Source organism: Aquila chrysaetos, chromosome 3 (genome assembly GCF_900496995.4).
Source record: "Aquila chrysaetos chrysaetos chromosome 3, bAquChr1.4, whole genome shotgun sequence".
Taxonomy (NCBI): domain Eukaryota; kingdom Metazoa; phylum Chordata; class Aves; order Accipitriformes; family Accipitridae; genus Aquila; species Aquila chrysaetos.
The window spans coordinates 51,569,144-51,587,681 of NC_044006.1; the positions used below are offsets into that span (position 1 = coordinate 51,569,144).

The 18,538-nt window shown below is 38.9% G+C and overlaps 1 protein-coding gene across 6 annotated transcripts in view; it reads right to left on the reverse strand.

Moving 5' to 3' along the window:
- Positions 1 to 18,538, reverse strand: part of PPP1R9A (protein phosphatase 1 regulatory subunit 9A) — a 149,986-nt gene that overhangs the window by 20,576 nt on the left and 110,872 nt on the right. For 4 of the 6 annotated variants that reach the window (XM_030007528.1, XM_030007530.2, XM_030007526.2 and 1 more), the window contains exons 8-13: positions 13,106 to 13,159; positions 10,506 to 10,735; positions 8,993 to 9,089; positions 8,699 to 8,870; positions 1,367 to 1,524; positions 499 to 799 (exon numbers count right to left, since the gene is read on the reverse strand). In XM_030007528.1, the coding sequence (XP_029863388.1) occupies positions 499 to 799; positions 1,367 to 1,524; positions 8,699 to 8,870; positions 8,993 to 9,089; positions 10,506 to 10,735; positions 13,106 to 13,159 (1,012 nt within the window). The remainder of the gene's footprint in view (positions 1 to 498; positions 800 to 1,366; positions 1,525 to 8,698; positions 8,871 to 8,992; positions 9,090 to 10,505; positions 10,736 to 13,105; positions 13,160 to 18,538) is intronic. The other 2 variants (XM_030007532.2, XM_030007531.2) reach the window with 1 other exon arrangement.

Here is an 18,538-nt window from a genome sequence, read left to right on the forward strand (position 1 = left end):
CTCCAGACACTAACCTGTTGTTTAATCTAGACTATGCTGCCTCTCAGCACTTAAAAGCTACAATCTGTTATTCTTGCTGTACACTCCTTTCCCCACCCTCCAAAAAAAGCACCTAGCAGTGCCAAAATCACACAGTTCAAGTAAGTACACTGTGTTAAGCATGTTTCTACTACAGAAATGTCCCAAGGTCCATCAATTTTGTTTTTTTAGAACAAAATACAAGATGTTCTTAAAGGCAACTTCCCCCTAGCTTTTTCAGTGAGTTCTAAGACAGAAAAAAAAAAAGAAAGGAAGCAGTTCCCGATCTCATTTTACACTTTGTTCTTTCCTTATACCATCATACAAGGTCATTTGTAATTTTTTGACTTCCAGGTAGACAAAAGAAGTTATGGGATTATGGCCTTCTTGTTGCTAAGGTCCTACTACACAACAAAAGTTCATAAAGTGGATGTAAGTGAGCAAAATGATGCATCAATTTATTGTAAAAAATAGTAATACCTTTATCCTGTAAAATATTCCTGCCAGCTGGGTGATGCAAAGGAGATGCTTCAGAGCTGTGGCCAGATTTTGAAGGAGAGGAAAGTGGAGTGTCTCCCTGAGCATGAGGGGAAAGGACACCTCCTTTGTGGTGCTGTCCTTCTTCTTGGTTTTCAGTTAGGTTGTCAAGTGAGATTGCTGCACTGCTAGCCACAGGGGAGAGGGAGGAAGCACCAGAATCTGATGCTGGTGAGGATGCTCTCATGCATAAGGGCAGTGGTGATTTTGAAATGTGCATGGGACTACTGTAACTGTTTGACGGCTGTTGGTATAAGAGATTATAAAGCAGGTTATACCATTTAGTAACCAATCAGAGCAAGGTTTACTTTGAACATGCAATTCTTTTATTCATTATTTAGCCTTTTATTTGTATGAAACGCTTTAGCAATTCATGCCATTACCTTTTGATACCACACACAGTGTTGTTTATTGGTATTTGCTTTCAGATGGAAGTCAGAATAGGACAAAACAATGAGTGAATATCATATCAATTGTGTTAACAAATTAACAAATAGAGAAACGCACAATTCAAGTTCCTTTCACCTCCTGCATAAATGAAAGGACTCACTCTGCATTATAAAGCACACATAAATCAGAAAGCCCAGGATACCTGTTAAAAAAACCCACAACAAAACCAAAAAATGAGGTGTGCTGACTCAAAGGAGACCGGACTCACACATCACTCAAGGACATTCATAGCATACTGGCCACAGAGGAATAACTACTGCCTGTGCTACAATGAAAGGACAAAGACAGAGGATGAAATGACTTACAGGGGCAATCTAGCACTCCACAGGAAGCCTAAAAGAGAGGGTAGAGTCCTTCTCACCTTTCGTTCAAGGCTGTCCTCTCCATCAGTTGAACTGATGCTATCATACAGCCTTGTTCTAGAAGGCCTCTGCCGCTTGTTCTTCACTGAAAGCTGAGCTCGAGTCTTCAGAGCTTTGGAGTCCAGTCTCTCCGTTTCCGGCACTGCTTCATTGAAATCTGTATGGAAACATGATTTGAAGCTACTTAACAGAGGAATCTTTCCTACTTTTTTCTAAGACAGGACCTGCAATTTTGAGTACATGCACTTTACATGTTTTACTTGTACCTGTATCTTCATTACTGTTGAAGTACACATGCAAAAAAAAGGTTATTTGTATAAACCATTAACAAGTTTATCTGTACAGATCCAGTAAGAGCATAGCAAAGAATCAACTGCAAATACTTAAAAATTCAGCAAATGATTCCCCCTGTTATGTGAAGGACCACACAAAACCAGCTGTACTAGCTGAGAAAGCAGGTCCACTTAGACTCCCTCAGAGGGACTTGCATGTGCTTGGCCTGCAGAGAGTTCTCCTCCATCAGGGCAGAAAGCAAAGGAATCCTCATCTCACTGCTCTCTGACAGACATTTCCCAGCATCTGATGAATATACCAATTTAGACCCAGGGGACCAATTAATTTATCCCCAACTCTGCCCTTTTAAGCCACTTGAGGAGGGGTGACTGGACTGCCATTTTTTTCCCACAGCTGCCCCACTCAGCATTTCCCTTATAACTTCACCAGTTTTGCAGGCTGCTTGTCGAATTACAGAAGAAATATCTAGAGCAGTCCTCAGGCCGCTCTACATTTTAGCATAATCAGAATGGCTTACAAATTCAAAGAACATTACTTGTTCTCTCTTCTACTGAATGTCCCCCAAAATAACCTTGCACGCTATGTGCAAATTATGAGCAAGCAACGTCTGCAGTCAGTAGCACACAGAGAGTGATACAGGTAGTATCCAAATAATCAGATAACCATTTGTGATTGGATTGCTTTACAGGCAGCCTTTCACAGGATTATGAAACAACTGTTAAACTCATTCCTTTGGACCTACAGTGAAACACCTTGCTTACTCTATCACACTATCCCTCTCGCAAGGGGACAGCAGAGGAATCTCAATCCTCCTCTGGATTCTGAGGTCATCTGTTTTTCAAAGTTCTATGTGACAATACAAATAAGGTGCCTCAATTGTTCACCCCAATTCTTCTGTAAGTAAAAGCATCTTTTTATTAGCAGCTGGCAGTCTCATTTGTTACTTCTTCCCTTGCCACACTGTCCTCAGAACCATTATCTCCTCTTGTAGATTCTTCTCTCTTTTATTCAGAGGTCCTTCAAACTCTTAAAATTTACGTAAACTTAAGTAAAACACCTCTGTCAGAACGAACCATCGTGGTCCCTCATACAGATTGATATGAGAGACCTAACACAAACACAGCCTTGCCTCGCTTGTACTTGGATCACATCAGAAGACACTGCCAAGCCCCTTTCCTTAAGCAGGAGTCTGGAGGACGCGATCATTACTGTAGTTATCACCATCTACTGCAGTTGTCTGGTTTCAGCTTTCCAACAGCAATATATTTTGGCAAAAGCATTAGCAAGGTAGTGTTACAGTTTTGCAGGAAGAACCCGCAAGTGCTGAAATAAATTTTCACTGCAACCAGCTGTCAGCGATGTTGCATAAAGTTTATCATGACAGTGAAAATGAAATGAAATTAATCCATCCAGAAGGTCCATGAAAGGCACCCTGAATCACAGCTGTTGAAGGCAGGAATGGGAAGGCCATGATCTGTACAAGAGCGAAGGGACTCTGTTTCTCTCTGATTAGAAAAACAACTATATTGTGTGGAGCAGGACATGGACTGTTAGATCTGTCATTATCCTGATCTAATAGCTCAAAAACTCTCTGAGAGATTTGCAGTAAGGCAGTAGTAATTATCCCAACAAAACCCAATGAAGAGTCACCAGAAGATCTGGGTGAAAGCCAGGAGATGTACTCGACTCTCCCACTTCTTAACTCTACAAGGTTGTTGTACTTTCTGAACATCTGGGCTTTCTGCAGATGTTGTCTTCTACCATATGTACTTTGAAAAAACAAAATAGAAAAAAGCCCCAAACCCCAGTGCTGCATTGTTTTTATATACTATCAGAAGAGAGCTGGACAGTGTCACTCTGATGCTTACTCACTATCGTCTCTGTACATATAACTTTCTGCTGGAAAAATCATGAAAATGTAATTCTTTGGTTTTAAAGGGAAAGCAGTTTCAGATCCTTCCCCTTTCATCTACTGCCCAAACACCATTAAGTGATACATGAAAACTGGAGAAATATTTCATACAAAAAATGGAACAATGAAACCATCTTACCTGCCTAGGTTCAAAGCCACCCTATTCCTGAATGTCCTGTGAGCAAAATATACTGAACACTTCATATAAGGCTGGCCTTTACAAATAGAGCTAATGTAACTGCACTCTTCTCAGCTATCAATCATCCACTCAAATGAAATCTGAGTACTTCAGCAAATGTAACATTTTACAAAGCTGAAGTAAGACAAAACACATTTAAAAGGTGTTTCCAGACAAGGAATAGATTCTTTATGGTTTTAACTCTTTTTTTTTCCCAATCCTAATAGCACAAATCAAACCAGAATCCGTTAGATTTATTTACTTAAGTACTGCATTCATAACACACTAATTAATTAGAAGCTGATCTTACAGACATTTTTGCTTTAAACAAATATAAACGGAGACATCTTAGCCTCACTGAAGCCAATTAAGAAACTCTGACCAATTTGAGCAAAGCTGAGATTTTTCTCATTGCTTTCCATGGCATCCTGACCTTCAGTCTCAGAGAACGTGATTGCACCAAGGGTGGAAGTGACTCAGTGACCTACCACTACCACCGGAACGGAGAGCTCTTGCTCTTCCTCCTGCTGTCACAAACCCCTGGCTCTGAGTCCCCCCAGGATTTGGACTGCAGCTTGCTGATTCAAATGACTGACCCAGTAGAAACTATCAAATTTTAGTCTGACACGCCAACCTCTTCCCTTCTTGGTCAGTTTTCTGTTGTTTCAGTGAATCAATGTCTGCACAGAAGTGTGTACGTGCTGGAACAGGGCAATGAAAGAGGAAGAACCAGGTGGCTGGACAAAGGCAGGGATGGCATGGGGTCTCCCACTTCAACAGTAATGATCTCTTAGTTCAGCTCAAACTGCCTCTTGAAATCAGAGCCGCAGGTTGAGTTAGTATGCCAGTAAATAACTGAGGGGTAAGACTCATTCAAACTCATTTTTATTTTTGCAGATTTATGTTGTCTTAAAGCACTGCAAAGACTTCCAGTACCATGTTTTGCTTTTCTTCCTTGTGTATTCTACATTCAGATGACACTACAGAATCATTAGCATTGTCTGACTTGCAATTATGCTTCTGCTCTAACTACTCGACAGTATAACTGCACATTGTCATGACTCAAACTGCTTATATTTGTTCTTTCAGGTGTACACACTTCCATACATCCCTTCCTTTCACTGCCAAAATTATGCAAACTATGAACACAGCACTGCAAACAGTTATTCACAGAAGTGGTCGTATTGGCCGTGTCAAAGCAAAATACCATCTGGGCCTGGAGCTTACTGCTCCCTCCACCCCAGAGCTGGGCTGCTCGCACTCAATGGCAGCTCTCTGTTGCGCTGCAGGTAACTAACCGTGGTTCAGCCTGCTGCAAAGAAGAGCTCACGCAGCGTCAGTAGGGGCTTCCCTCCTTCCATGTCACAGCTGCACTTAAGGTGGGCTCTCATCCTCGGGTCATGTGGATCTGGACCCGAGCCACAACCCACGGACAGACTTCCCGGCTTGCCCTCAGATCTGCCTCACCACCATGAACCTGCCTGGGATCCCGGCTGACCCTGGTTTCCGTCACTGGACCTGCCCTGCTTGCCACGCTTGGGTGCGGTGGGACTCGGCTGCTGTCAGGTGGTCTCTGCCCCAGCCACATGTGCGGTCACGCTCGGTCTCAGCTCCTTCTTCTGCAGAGAGCCACCGGCCCTCGCGGCTCCCCAGCACAAACACACACCTGACGTGTTTCTCTAAGAATCTCCCAACCCACTGAGGAGCCTGATAAATCTCTCACATACAAGTCATAACAGGTTTTATTTTGCTCTCGAAGTCGATGTAATTAGACTTTCTTTCAGCAGGCGTTCAACCACTTGACTCCAATGGGTTTCCATCTGAATTATTTCAGTACCACTGCGGAGCGGGAAAGAGCTCGCCTGTCTTCCCTCTGTTTTTCAGTCATACAGGCTAATAGATTTCAAAATCTCCTTCTGTGAACTGATGCACCCCTGGGTATCCCAAGGCACCCAGAAAGTATAGCCATCAAAGCAGCTTGAATGGGCATTTGCACAGAGATGAGCAAATACTGTCAAAGCCTGCATCAGCACTGAACTGTTTAGATTTCAAACCACTGACTCCGACCTGTAAACAGCTTGATTCTCTACTGCAGACACAGCTCATGACCACTAAACCAGAAAGCTACAATGCACTTTATCTATTTTTCTGGACTCTCAGAATAAATCACATATTTGTAAAAGAAACACAATCCTCGGGCTTTTAGTATTCCCTGGCAAGGCAAAGCAAGAACTCCGTGGGCCATAATGGATTTGATTTTCTCCTTCTAACTTCCACGGATGTTACTGGCAGCCCCTCAAACTCAGTATGAGGTTATGTTACAGCCTGAGGAGTCGTAGAGTCTGGCATGATGCTAAACATGGCCAGAGCCCCTGCAGTGGCAGGGACAGCTATGCTCGTACACATGCGACCACCAAGTTGCATCCCTTACTTCCCAAATCTATTACCATGCAAGAATGTAATAAACACTTCAGATCACATTGAAGCAAAAAATGTACTTGGCATCATTTTAATTAAAATATACATTTTTACATAACCAGAATTTTTGAGGGAAGACAGACCTGCAAACTTCACGGGATGTGGCTGTGCACATGCAGTCCCACTCCACAAACCTAATGATGAGGCTTGATAAAGAAGCGCATGTTATACTCGCCAAACAAAAGCCAGAAAAGAGACTGGAGCGCTTGCATGAAAGACGGTGTGCACAATACACTGCACCCGGAGGAACTCTGCTCACCCTGCAAAGACATTGTGGACATCTCCCCCGCCCTTTATAGCTCCTCTGCAAACATCCACAGGTTGATTAGTAAATACACTAATTATTAGTGTTTAGTATTACTAGACAATGGCAAGTCCTTTTCTTAAAAGGTTCACACAAGGGTGATATGGAGACATAGGCTCTTTGTCTGCAGAGCAAGTATCACTACATTACAGTCTGATACAGACTCTGATACAGAATTTACTGGAAAAGGTATATGGAAGTCAACGAGTGCTACAGCACGTTTAGGGATCTCTTTATTTAAAAAGAGGGCTTTTCTTTTTCTTTTGTTAAAAACACAAATCCAGCCTGGAATCTAAGGTCTAACTAGGCTTTTTCTGCTTTCAAAAAATCACTGCTCATTGTCTATTTTTCCTAGCAAATAATTTGTGTTTGTATTCAGGTGGTTAAACTTGGGCATTTAAATTCACAGATCATCTATTCTAGCTCTCAGAAGTACTGAACACTGGTAACATTTCTCCAGGGGAATGTTTTAGCAGTGAAAAACAGCAGCTCTTGGAAAATGAAAATTTTCATGCAAATATATCAGTTGAAAAATATAATTTGAAAGTACTGACATGCAGAGTTTTAATGCTATACAAAGGAATTTTCAAATTTTTAGAAAGAATTTTACAAATAACTGGGTTTTTTTACATGTAGAAATTCCTGGATTTCAGCTCTTGAGCCATATATGTGTGTTGACATTGTTACAACAGTAAGTGTAAACATAGGTTTTGTGAGTCAGGTAAAGAAAACACACTTTCCCCTCCCGATGCAAACTACTGAAAGGCTTTCTGTTAACAGCGTTGCTAAGTATTAAATATTTTGTAACACTTACTGAGTCTCTATGGCAGAAATTCAGACTTTCTCGTCATCCTGAGTGCTTTTCTGAACTTCAGAGACTTCAATATAATAAATACTTGCTAGAAAGAAACATCTCTGTGAAGATTTGTGGAAACCAATTCCACAAGGTCTGCGTATCACCCAAGTGCTGTTTCAGCAGGACTAGCTCTCTTTTATACACATACTTTGTTAAAAACATAATTCATATTGATTTGTTTGTAGTGCAATATTCAGTTTGGGTCCACACATGAAATAACTGCTAAAATATCAATTTTAATAAAACACCTCTGTGCTTGCTAGAAATTAATTTATTTGGTAATGTGATGCATTTTTTTTCACCAGAGAAATAAATAATATTATAGTTTATTTAAAAGGAAAACCTATATAGGAACAGAGCCTAGTGCTCCCTTGTCAGAATCCCAACACCTATGACACCTGATTTCACAAATGTTACTAAATACACGGTAAGTATTGCTCCTGCGCCAAACAACTTTGTTCCAAGGCTGTGGACCTAAATTCAGCTTTAATTTTGCATATACTTCCACAGCGAGGAGCCACTTTCAATTACAGAACTTTAACTAAACCTGTGGAAGTTATCTGTATATTTTCACTGGCACAGCCTGAAAAATGCAAAACAAGTAAAGGTTACAGTCACCCTGTTACAGCATCTATCCAGATCTCAGTGTTGCCACAAGTTGTTTTGGTTCTTTGGTAATGTAGAACAGTCTCACAAGTCTTATGCTGTAAATCAGGCTGTGGTATAGCTGAATAAGCTTTTTAGTTAATGTGCTAGCAAAGAATTTGCATTTTATTCACAAAAGGCTCCATCCTGAGAAATGCTGAGTGCCACCTACATGGTTCCTTTTGACGTCTGTACCAAGGTGGGATCAGAACCTGCAGAGATCCATTCAAAACAGTAGATTTAACACTGTTTTTCTCATTCTGGTAACTTTGTTCTTGTTTGATCTTTGGTGGTTGAGTAATTAAGGACAGATTTAGGAACACAGGAGAAAACACAATTTTCTCCTACTTTATTAACATAACAGAAGCATTGAATTAAACCTAAATGTTAATGGCATCCCACTGAAAGCTTTAAGAAATCAATAATGATCTTTGCTTTATTAGCACTTAGTCACTTCCATTTCTTTAAGAATATACATTGTACAGCTATTCTGGGACTCTATATGGGCATTATTTGGTATAACCCTGATACAGCTGTCATTAGATACTGAATTTTGGAAAAGTAACAACATCCCTGCATTATTAATTGTTTCTTTTAAATCCTAAATGATAACCATGCTATTTACATACATATTATTAGGAGTTATGGTTTGGTTCAAACAAACCTTGACTTAAGCCATCCAGGCAGGACACTTGCTTAGTATCTAGATTTTCCACTGGATCTCCTCTAGAAACTTCTCCAAAAGATGTCTGCCTTTCAAAAATGTTGTTGTTATTGTTAACCTGGCTCCCGTTTTGCTTCATTAGCCTGAAAACTTCTGCTTCCAAGTCTCGTATCTGAAAGAAATACAACACAGTGTTACCCATAACACACACACACGTCTATTAGATACCGTTTTTTTCCAGAGTATCAGATAGAATTGCCTCATTCTTCAAATATGAGAGTAAATATTACTCACGCGGGCTTGTAAGCCTTGAACCTCTGCAAGGTGTGCTTTCTCCAAATCTTCTATCTTCTTTCTTTCAGCTTCCTGGCGTTTGATGAAGTCAAGTTCTCTTAGGGAAAAAAAGATGTATTTGCTGTCATCAAAGCAATCAGATTCAAACAGAAAAAGAAATGTGCTGATATATCTTAAGCTATGCATCAGAAAAATCTGTTCTTAAATAATTTATTAATAACCTAGTAAGAAGTATGAAACTCCAATTAGGACAAAACCCTAAACAATTACTTAGTCTAAGTGAATATGATAGGTGAAGATATAAAAATGGTAAGAGGAATTTATTTGGGGAAAAAAAAAAATCTCAGTTGTTCTAATTGATAATCAAAACAGTTAAACTAATTTTTTCATAATCTGTATTTACAATGAAAACAACATTAGCTTAGTTTATGCTGTGTTCTGTTATAGAAAATAGAGCAATATTTCTGTTTTATTGGAGTATGACTGCACTCCTTCACAGAAAGGACATCCGTAAATTTCCAGGTACAAATCTAATTTTCTAGCAAGCTATAAGGAAGTCTGTTAGGTGATTTTAGGAGTCTGAGATAATTAAAAACAACTGACTAGATCTTTTACTAATATAAAGCAGAATAACAACAGAAAGGCTATCCAAGCTCATTCTAGCTATTTTCCCTATTTCTTTTTATTTTGAAAATCTCAGACTTTAGTGATAGAAAGCACACTAGATGCCAGCTAGCTCTGGAACAGTCATGAAATTCCAAGATGGGTAATGACATTTTGACTATCTAAACCCCTTTTTAATGGGACAGGATATTTACTTCTGCACTCCCAGTTGTCACTTGACATTACTGTATGTTTTTGAGTTTTCTTCTTTAAATGAGTGTATTTCAGCAGAAAATGAAAAAGTTGCTGCAGAAAAAGAAATTTGGGGCAATGGAAGCTGTTATAGAAACGTAAGATGTTATTATTCTTGCTAGCCATCAGGGAGAGGGGACCACATGAAACAGAAGGGGCCAGGTAATCATCAGTTAGCTCAACTCAGCTCAAACATTCTTGGCATCTACGAGAAGAAGAAAAATAAAATGTAAAATGTAACAAAACAATTTTCTTCTTGATGTTACATTAGTACACAGCAGGAGTGAATCCAGCTGACACAATACCAATATAAATTGCTGCAAACCTTGCTAATCAAATGCTTTACTATGATTACTCTTGGTTGTTTGCAACCACATTGAGTCATCCAGTAATTCTGAAACATTCCAACTTGGAGTACTACAGACTAAGTCTTTATTTAGTTACAGCATTATTTTTCAACAATACTAAACTAATACTTGAATACTACTAACATTTTTCCATAATAAAGAGCCTGTGTTTTTCATGAAAAAAAAAAAAAGTGAAAAATAGTGTTTACCTTACAGGTGTTTAATAGTGGGTTTCATATTTCAAAATATATCACATATATGTTTCCTATCTGGCCACTAAGTCATTTGCCGAGCCTGGCGTAGCTGCTTACTTTTGCTGAAAATCCTTGATTAATTTCTTTGCCTTGTTATATTTCTTCTCCAGAGCCTGATACTGGCTTTGCGTCTCCTTGAGGTGCTCATTCACTGTGTGACACAGGGTTTGTGCCTCAATCCAATAACTCTCTAATTTCATCATCCTTTCCTTATTCTCCTCAATGTTCTGCTGGAGTTGGGTCTTCTCCAATTCCCACCTCACCTTCTCATTCTCAGCAGCCTGCAGCTGAACGAGAGTGGAGATGCAGTCAGTAAAAAGCTGCAAAGTGCAGCCTAATAGTTTAGGATTAATTCAAACAACATGAACAGTGAAAATCAGTAAATTATTAACTATAATAGTAATATGCTAGCAGTGAAAAGAGCATTCCAGGACAAAGAAAACAGGCTGATACATACATTATTCTTCCTCATAAAACAAAGCAGAGCCTTTGCTCTGTGTTCCAGTGCAGCCTCTATGCTTCTCTGGCTTATACTAACACACTTTAAAAATGTCAACAGTGGAGTTCTCAGGCAAACTGCAGGGTTAATCATTCAGCACTGGGGATGCATTTTGCTCTATGCATGTGGCTCAGGTGTTACAAAACTTTCATCCACTTTCATAAAATGATGAAATCTCTTATTTTTTGGGGGGGGGGGAATCTGATTGCCAGGTTCTATATTTGATTTAAGAACAATTTAGAAAATAGGAAAAAAAGCCAATTGCATCTAATCTATCTGCTTTTTTACCCGTATTAGAAATTCTACTGAATTCTTACAATGTCTGTTTTCATGTCATAATCTTGCTTAATCTAGAAAGCCAAACAAAAGAGGTTGGAGCATAATTCAAAATTTAACATCAGGTCATAACTTAGAATCTTTTTTCATTTAAGCAAGCACAGAGTTTTGCATCCAATACTGAAACTGTGCCAGAACTATTACAAGGGCAAAGAGAACCTGTTAGAAATATATTACTCTTGCTTGCTTTAAACTTGCTTACCAAGTTGTAAATAGGTAATATGAAAAGGAAAATATGCCCTTCCTGTTGAAGATTTCAGGTGCTAATTCTGCCAAACACATCAGCACTGCTTAACTCTATGACCAGTGCAGTTCCACTGCTAGTTCCACTATTTAGCACCAATGAAGCCAAATGACTTCTTCCAAGTGACCTCAAAGAAATCTGAATTTTACTGCTGAGTTTATGATAAACATTAGCTCCTTTGTTAGTTTTTTTGTTAGATTTTTTTTTGTGTTAGGCTTCTCACTTCCCAGCTGAAGCTAGCTGCAGCTTTCAATGTTTGGTGCTGGATAAGGGTAGGTTTGTTCAGCAGCTTGTATATTTTACCTACTAGGACCTACAGAAAACAAAAAATGCCTTAACATCTCTGTTTACTTATCAAGACCGTCTAATTTGTTCTAGGCAGTTCTGCTAGCATCACGGATGATACACACACAAAGAAAATAAGTTGTTTGCAGTTTTATTAGTAATATACCTAAACTAGCCACATTTTCTTTGGCTCTACTGAAAACACTAGGTAAAGAAGTCCAACACAAAAAGGCACATTAACCCTAATCTTGCAAATGGATTTGCAGAGATGAATGTTTACACCCACGCATCACTGCCATCAAGTCAATGGGGCTTGGCACATTCCCAAGGGATTGACTGTGTGGCTCCGATTGCTAGATTGGAACTGGAAAGCAGAGGAAGAAAAGATTTCTGACTTTCTGAACTGAAACAGTACATCAGAAATTGTCCTTACAGAACATAGTTCCACTGTGACTTTCTTTTTAAAAGTAATTTGTGCAGATTTGATAAACAGTATGCAAAATACATGGTGAATGCAAATGTTGCTAGAAAGAAATAATAATCTAAAATGTTTTTCTGAAGTACCATTTTCTTTCTCTTCTATTTCCTTTATAAAGTACTCAAACTCAAAAAGAAGGATGTCATTATAAAACCTAATATTACTCAACAACTGAATTATCACATGACTTCCCATAAAGGTTATCCTAGTACAAAAAATACAATTCCTTTTTATTGCTATAGCAATAAATAACCAAGATGTTTTCTGTTCAACCGGTAAGCTTTTCCCTTTCTAGAGTATCTTTTAAAGAGAACTGCAACAATATGAAACAGCACTTTTTCTTCTGTATATAAAAAGTAATTTCTAATAAATACCTTTAAACAAATTAGGTTTTTTTAAAATGTCAAAAAAAGGAAACTAGCATAAACAGGATACTTTAACATCACTGTTAAATAAAAAACCTACTAACTTAGACTTGAATATTCAATCCAAATATAATTTAAAAACCTGAGAAAATGCATTAGAATTGTAAAACCAGAAATCTGCCATTTAGTCATTATGATACCCCTTAAAATGTATGTTTAATTGAAGCTACACAAGTTGGCAGTTTCTCTTAATAGCAGCACTTAAGATTTTACTTGAAACTTTGAATAGAGAATATACCCCAAGACAAGATTTAGCTGAGCTACCGTGCTTCTTAATCAGCCTTTAATAAGGATGTTGACTTCTCCACCCACATAAAGATACATGTCTTAAGATCTGATTTTGCAGAAGAGGAAAAAAACAGCATGTATTAACTGTATATTGATTCTTACCTTCGTCTTCAGCTTCTGAATTTCAGCTTCTGTAACTGCATGTTTGATTTGCAACTAAAATTGAAAATATAAAATAAACAAGTGAAGTCACAGAGAGTACTCCAGTATTTTTAAAGCCTGTGCTGCAAGTTGAATACCTTATTACACAGCAGAAGGCCTTGAAGAGTGCTGCAGTGCAGTAGATTGTAAATTAAAATGTCTAGCTTGCAAAATGACTCAGTCTGTGCAACCTAATTAAAGATAGGATGCGGTCTAACCACTCATAATTTCAAATCAGAACATCCAATCTGTTTAGCAAAACCAAATGTCTTATGCTTAAAAAATAGATGTTATCCTGCTGGGCTTTGCTCTCCTCTGATGTGAACGTGAAATACGTCCCAGTGCTGTCAGAAAGTCCCACTGCATTGATTAAAGCAGGCACGTTACAAAAAAGCAAATATGGAAATAAGTGATTTAACAACTCAAGAAGTCTTGAGGGAAGATTCCACACATTTATTTCATGCAAGAAAAAAGGTAAACTGATGCTATCCTTCTCCGGCATTAGCTGGAGTTATTCTGCTCAAGGTAGCTAATCTCAGTTGAGAGCAGTTACACAGGGAAACTGTAAAAAACAGTAAATGGCATTCAAGCACACAAAATGATTGCATGTAGATTAACAGCCCAGGCAGTGTGCTAAAGGTTGTAGTTACATTACCAAGCAGCGTGCCACAGTAAGAGTGGATCTGTACAGTGAAAGGGTTGGTGCTGAGGACCTGGCATCCACCTGCACACTTTCCGGCGGGATTTCTTTTGGACTAACCTACATTAGTGTGATCCTGTGGACTGAATACTCATTAGCTATTTGAGTGTATTACGTAACGTCCTGGAACAGCTTTAGTTTCAACCCAAAGGTCTGCTATTCACAGGCTCCAAGAACACCTTGAAGTACAAACTGAACCACAGCTTCAACAGCATAACCCTAATCCAAATGGAAACGATCATGCACATGCACCCAATACTGGTCTGCACCCGAATCCCTGCTGCTTTATTATTTAAAGCAGGCAGCACAGACGCACTTCTGACAGGCCCCCAAACCTTAAATCTAAAGCACTGTTTAATCTGCACCAGTGACTTGTGTGTGTTGGGTTGAGGGCAAGGGCAAAACCTGAGTTACAGCCTGAGCTGGCACTGCAGCGGAGACAAAGCCTTCGTCCATTATACATGAATACCAGGAACAGTTACGGAAAAGCATGTTTTACATGGGGGTTAATTCTCTTACAAGACTGACAGGAGCCTTTGGGAATAGTTTATGTTGAGCTAATGGAGTACGTGCGGGAGTTGTACTGAACCAGAAATTATCATCTCTGGTGAAGCGATGGCTACATTCTTGAAGACCAAGCTGTTAGTAAAAATTGTACAAATAATTCAAAAGAGAAGCTCTTCTGGAGGAGAGGAGTAGTTTTCAAAATAACAGGAGCTACCACAGAGCTGATCGGTAAAAGTACCTTTGAGAAAGGCCAGGTTACTTTTGAAATTCCCCTTTCGTGGGACCTCTTGAACGTACTTCTTGTGGCAGCATAGGAAATGCACACTCTCAGACGCAGTTTGGTTTGCAAATCAGCCTTAACTATCTAGTGAATAAACCTCATCCTTTCTGGTGGAGAGTTACTGCATTTATGCTGGAAGGAATACAGGAGGCACTGATGCAACCAGTCCCACCTGAGGAACAGTTTAGGAATCTTCCTTCCCCTGCTCCTTTCTTGGTCACTGTTGCCAGAGGAGACTGTAAGCCCTTCTTGTCTTCAGGATCATCTGTTACTTACACTCTCTTTTTGACTTTGCACTGAAAAGTGTAACGAATCTTCAAGTGCTCAATGAAAACAGATACAAGCCTACATATCAAATGACACCAGTCACTGACTATAACAGCTTGCAGAAACACCTAAAATGTGGAGGCACACCAGGCGCACAAGCAGGCGCCAGACCGAACCTGCCCCGAGCACACAGCTAACAGGCGGATCACACGGGGGTCCTGAGGAAGTGCCACATGAGAGCAGGGCTACTGGTCCAGAATGGAGAGACACCAGTGCAGCTGGGAACAGGGCACTCGGCAGCCCTGGAACTGGTGTTAACGGCAAGAAGTGGCCAGTGGTGCTACCCTACCCGGTAGACCAGGAAGCCAAGAAGGATATATACCTTTTTGTAATTATACATAGTAGAGGAAACTAAGGAGATACTTTAACTAGCATTTGCAAGAGGTTACTTGCAATTTCTGAGCTCACTCAATCCAACCTCTGATCTGCAACTTTCAGAGACTTGAGAACTGTTTTTTTCTCATCATTCCATTTCTTTTAGTGGTGAAATATTACAAAAGAACCATCTCAAAATGTTATGGTGTTTATAAAGTGCCCGGGCCTTTGCTTAGATCTGCTACCTCATTGTTCTGGAGTTAGATAAAGTCAGGGGAAGGGTGGATGAGCTAGACTTTGCCCTTTGCAGAGTTAATAATGAAATCAAAAAGCCACGACTCAAAGCCTTAGGCTACCTGCTTACAGTCCATTCCCATCTCTTCTAAAACCTCACAAAGCCATAAGCAGCACTTAAACAGCTTATTATTACATACAAATAAACTCCAAATTGTTGCATAAATGACAATCTGCTCAGGTACAGATGGTTTTAACAGTTATTTTTATACTCTCTGTTATTAAGTTAAAAAAATGAATACTGAGCACCCAGTCAGATCATTGAATCAGTACATGGTACAGCAGATCCCACTGAGGCAGAATAAAAAAGACACTTTCCTGCCGAACAGACAAATGTGTAGCTGGACATCTACTTTTTCCTTTTTTTAAAGAACTAATTATGCTTGCAGAATAGATGAGAAATACTAACACATTTATAGGTTAGACTGAACAGGCAAGGTTAACTATTTGGCAAGCAAACCTGGACTCCATAGTTTAAAATTTCTAAGCAAGTTTACTAATAGAGGAGCAGAAATACCTTATTCCATGTCCCATATAATGCCAGACAAATTCTTGGCAGATACTGTTTTGTATTTTTGTGTTATCTAAGTCAATATAACACTGTGAAGGCTTAATTTTAACAAAGACATTTTGAATAATTTTTGGCATATTTCCTTTTCAAAGTTGTCTTGAAAAGCTGATTAATTTTCTTCAAAACAATAAACATTTTATAAAAAATAAGATCTATAGAGAAAATGAATGTAATTCATCTAAGACTGCAAAAGGTAGAATGGGATGAAGAGCTAGCAAATGTTAAAATATCCACAGCACATTTGGAAAGAAAGTACCCAATGGACTCTAATAATCTGCATGACAATTTTTATATAATCATGATATATTTTTTGCATATAATAATAATAATAATCCATTTTCATATATTTCATTAAGACATGAAATATAATACCTAATTCTTACATAAGATGTCCCTCCTTCCTACAGATCTTGTCTCTCTTCAATCATCACAGCTAAAATAAAGCTTCTAGCTCTTTCTTTCAAAGCAGTTAAGGAAAATCAGTCCCATTTTTTCCTGTTTTACAGCCAGGAAAACAAGACTTGCAGAAGTACAGTGATTCGCCCAGGAATGCCCATTTCTCTTCTGACTTTAATTCCAAAAGCAAGGCATTTGAAGTAAGAGCGCTCTCAAATTATGTGAGCACATTTTTCATTGCAAAGACTGAATTAAACTAATTAGGTCAAACTATTATGCTTAAAGATTATGTCCAACCCACTTGTTTAATACTTTCATTAATCTCTGGAGTAAGAACAAGAAAGAACAGTTATTCTTTAAATACAATTCCAGATAACACTGTGTGGGCTTGTGCAGCGTGATCGTGAACAAGTCCTCTAGTGTTGAAAGAATTCAGGGCAAATACCAAGAAAAATACATGTACTCACTCTGTAGCAGCCAACAAAATGCAGCTGTGTATTGTTAAATACAATCAGTGAAACAAAAGTGGCATGCTCGTAACAGCGGTAACTGCGTGGGTTAGTGAAAAAGAGTCCACTCTTATGCAGGAGCATTTAATGTTTTCTTCTCACACTCCCATCTGCACTTAAACTGGAGGATCCCAAAGTCCCTTCACCTGATCTCCACACCAGCGTTTTGAGGCCATTACATCAGACAGGTTTGCAAATAGCTTCAAATCAGTTTGGACACGCCCAAGTATGGCAGTAGCCCAAGTTGATAGCAACTATATTCAAGCACAGTTTTACAGGGATTTTATTCAAAGGTGAGTGTCTTGCCCATCACTGCATCTGTGGTTTGCATAGCCTTGGTACACTGGCACAAACAGCATGGTAGCATCTTCCCACCACTTTGCAAAAGTATCACTATGTATGATGCAAAGTATGAGAACATGAAATAAACTGTTCGGCTAATTTGCATGAGAGCCTGGAACTTGAAATATGGAGTGAGAAAATTATCATTTAACTAAGGTAAAAAAATTTCAGGAAACAACAATGAATAACAGTAGGTATCCAAAGGCTGAAAAGGGTATCAGCAGAAAAGGGAAAGACTGGTTGCTCATTGGCTTACTCCTTTCCATACATTACTCTCACTAGAGAGTAGTAACAACATATATTTATAGGAGATAAAATATCTGGTTTAAGAAGAGGAAGGGGAGAGGAGAGGGGAAGAAGGATAAGAAGTGAGCCTCTGTATTTTAAAACTCCTTTCTGGGCCCAGCTTCTGTTGCTCAAATCTCCTATGAGGTTCTGGCTACTTTCACCCCTTCCATCTTCCTGTCTTTAAAAAGAGAAATGTTCTTTATTGTCATCACTCAGCCCATTACTGTGGGCTTAGACAAATCCAATTGTTTCATGTCTTTATTTGCATCAGAATTCAGAAAAGCTCAGAAATAAACCACATCAAAACCACAGCCTAAAATACAGAAGAGATGTTTCTCAGTACTTTGGTATGTTAAGTTATATGAATTCAAGGACCGCAATGAACACCACTGATTCAAGCCCCAGTTAGTACCAACAGATGCTATACAAACTCTGTAACCACAGAGTCTGGGAAAACACCAGCTTGAAATAGGCCTGTTTCCCCAATACAGCATCTTTCTAAACACATGGCCAAACATATGACACTGCTGTACATTGATGAGTCGCTGCGTAATGGTATAGGATGAGCTCCACATGTCCCTTTTCACTGAAATTCAGCATTTGCTGTTTGGTTTTCCTGATCACTTTTGATTGGAATTTTACAACAACAACAAAAAAAAAAAAAAAAAAAAAAAAAAAAAAAAAAAAAAAGCAGCAATCTGCTAGTAATGAATTAACTTGCACTCTGTCTTCCTGGTCAAAAAATGCAAACTAAGTGCTGAGGCAGAATAACTTCTGTGCTGAAAACTTAAATTATAAATTACCCTCCATCGATGGAACAGTCATCTGAAAGCTGATGCTAAAACCAAAGAACAGTTCCACTTTT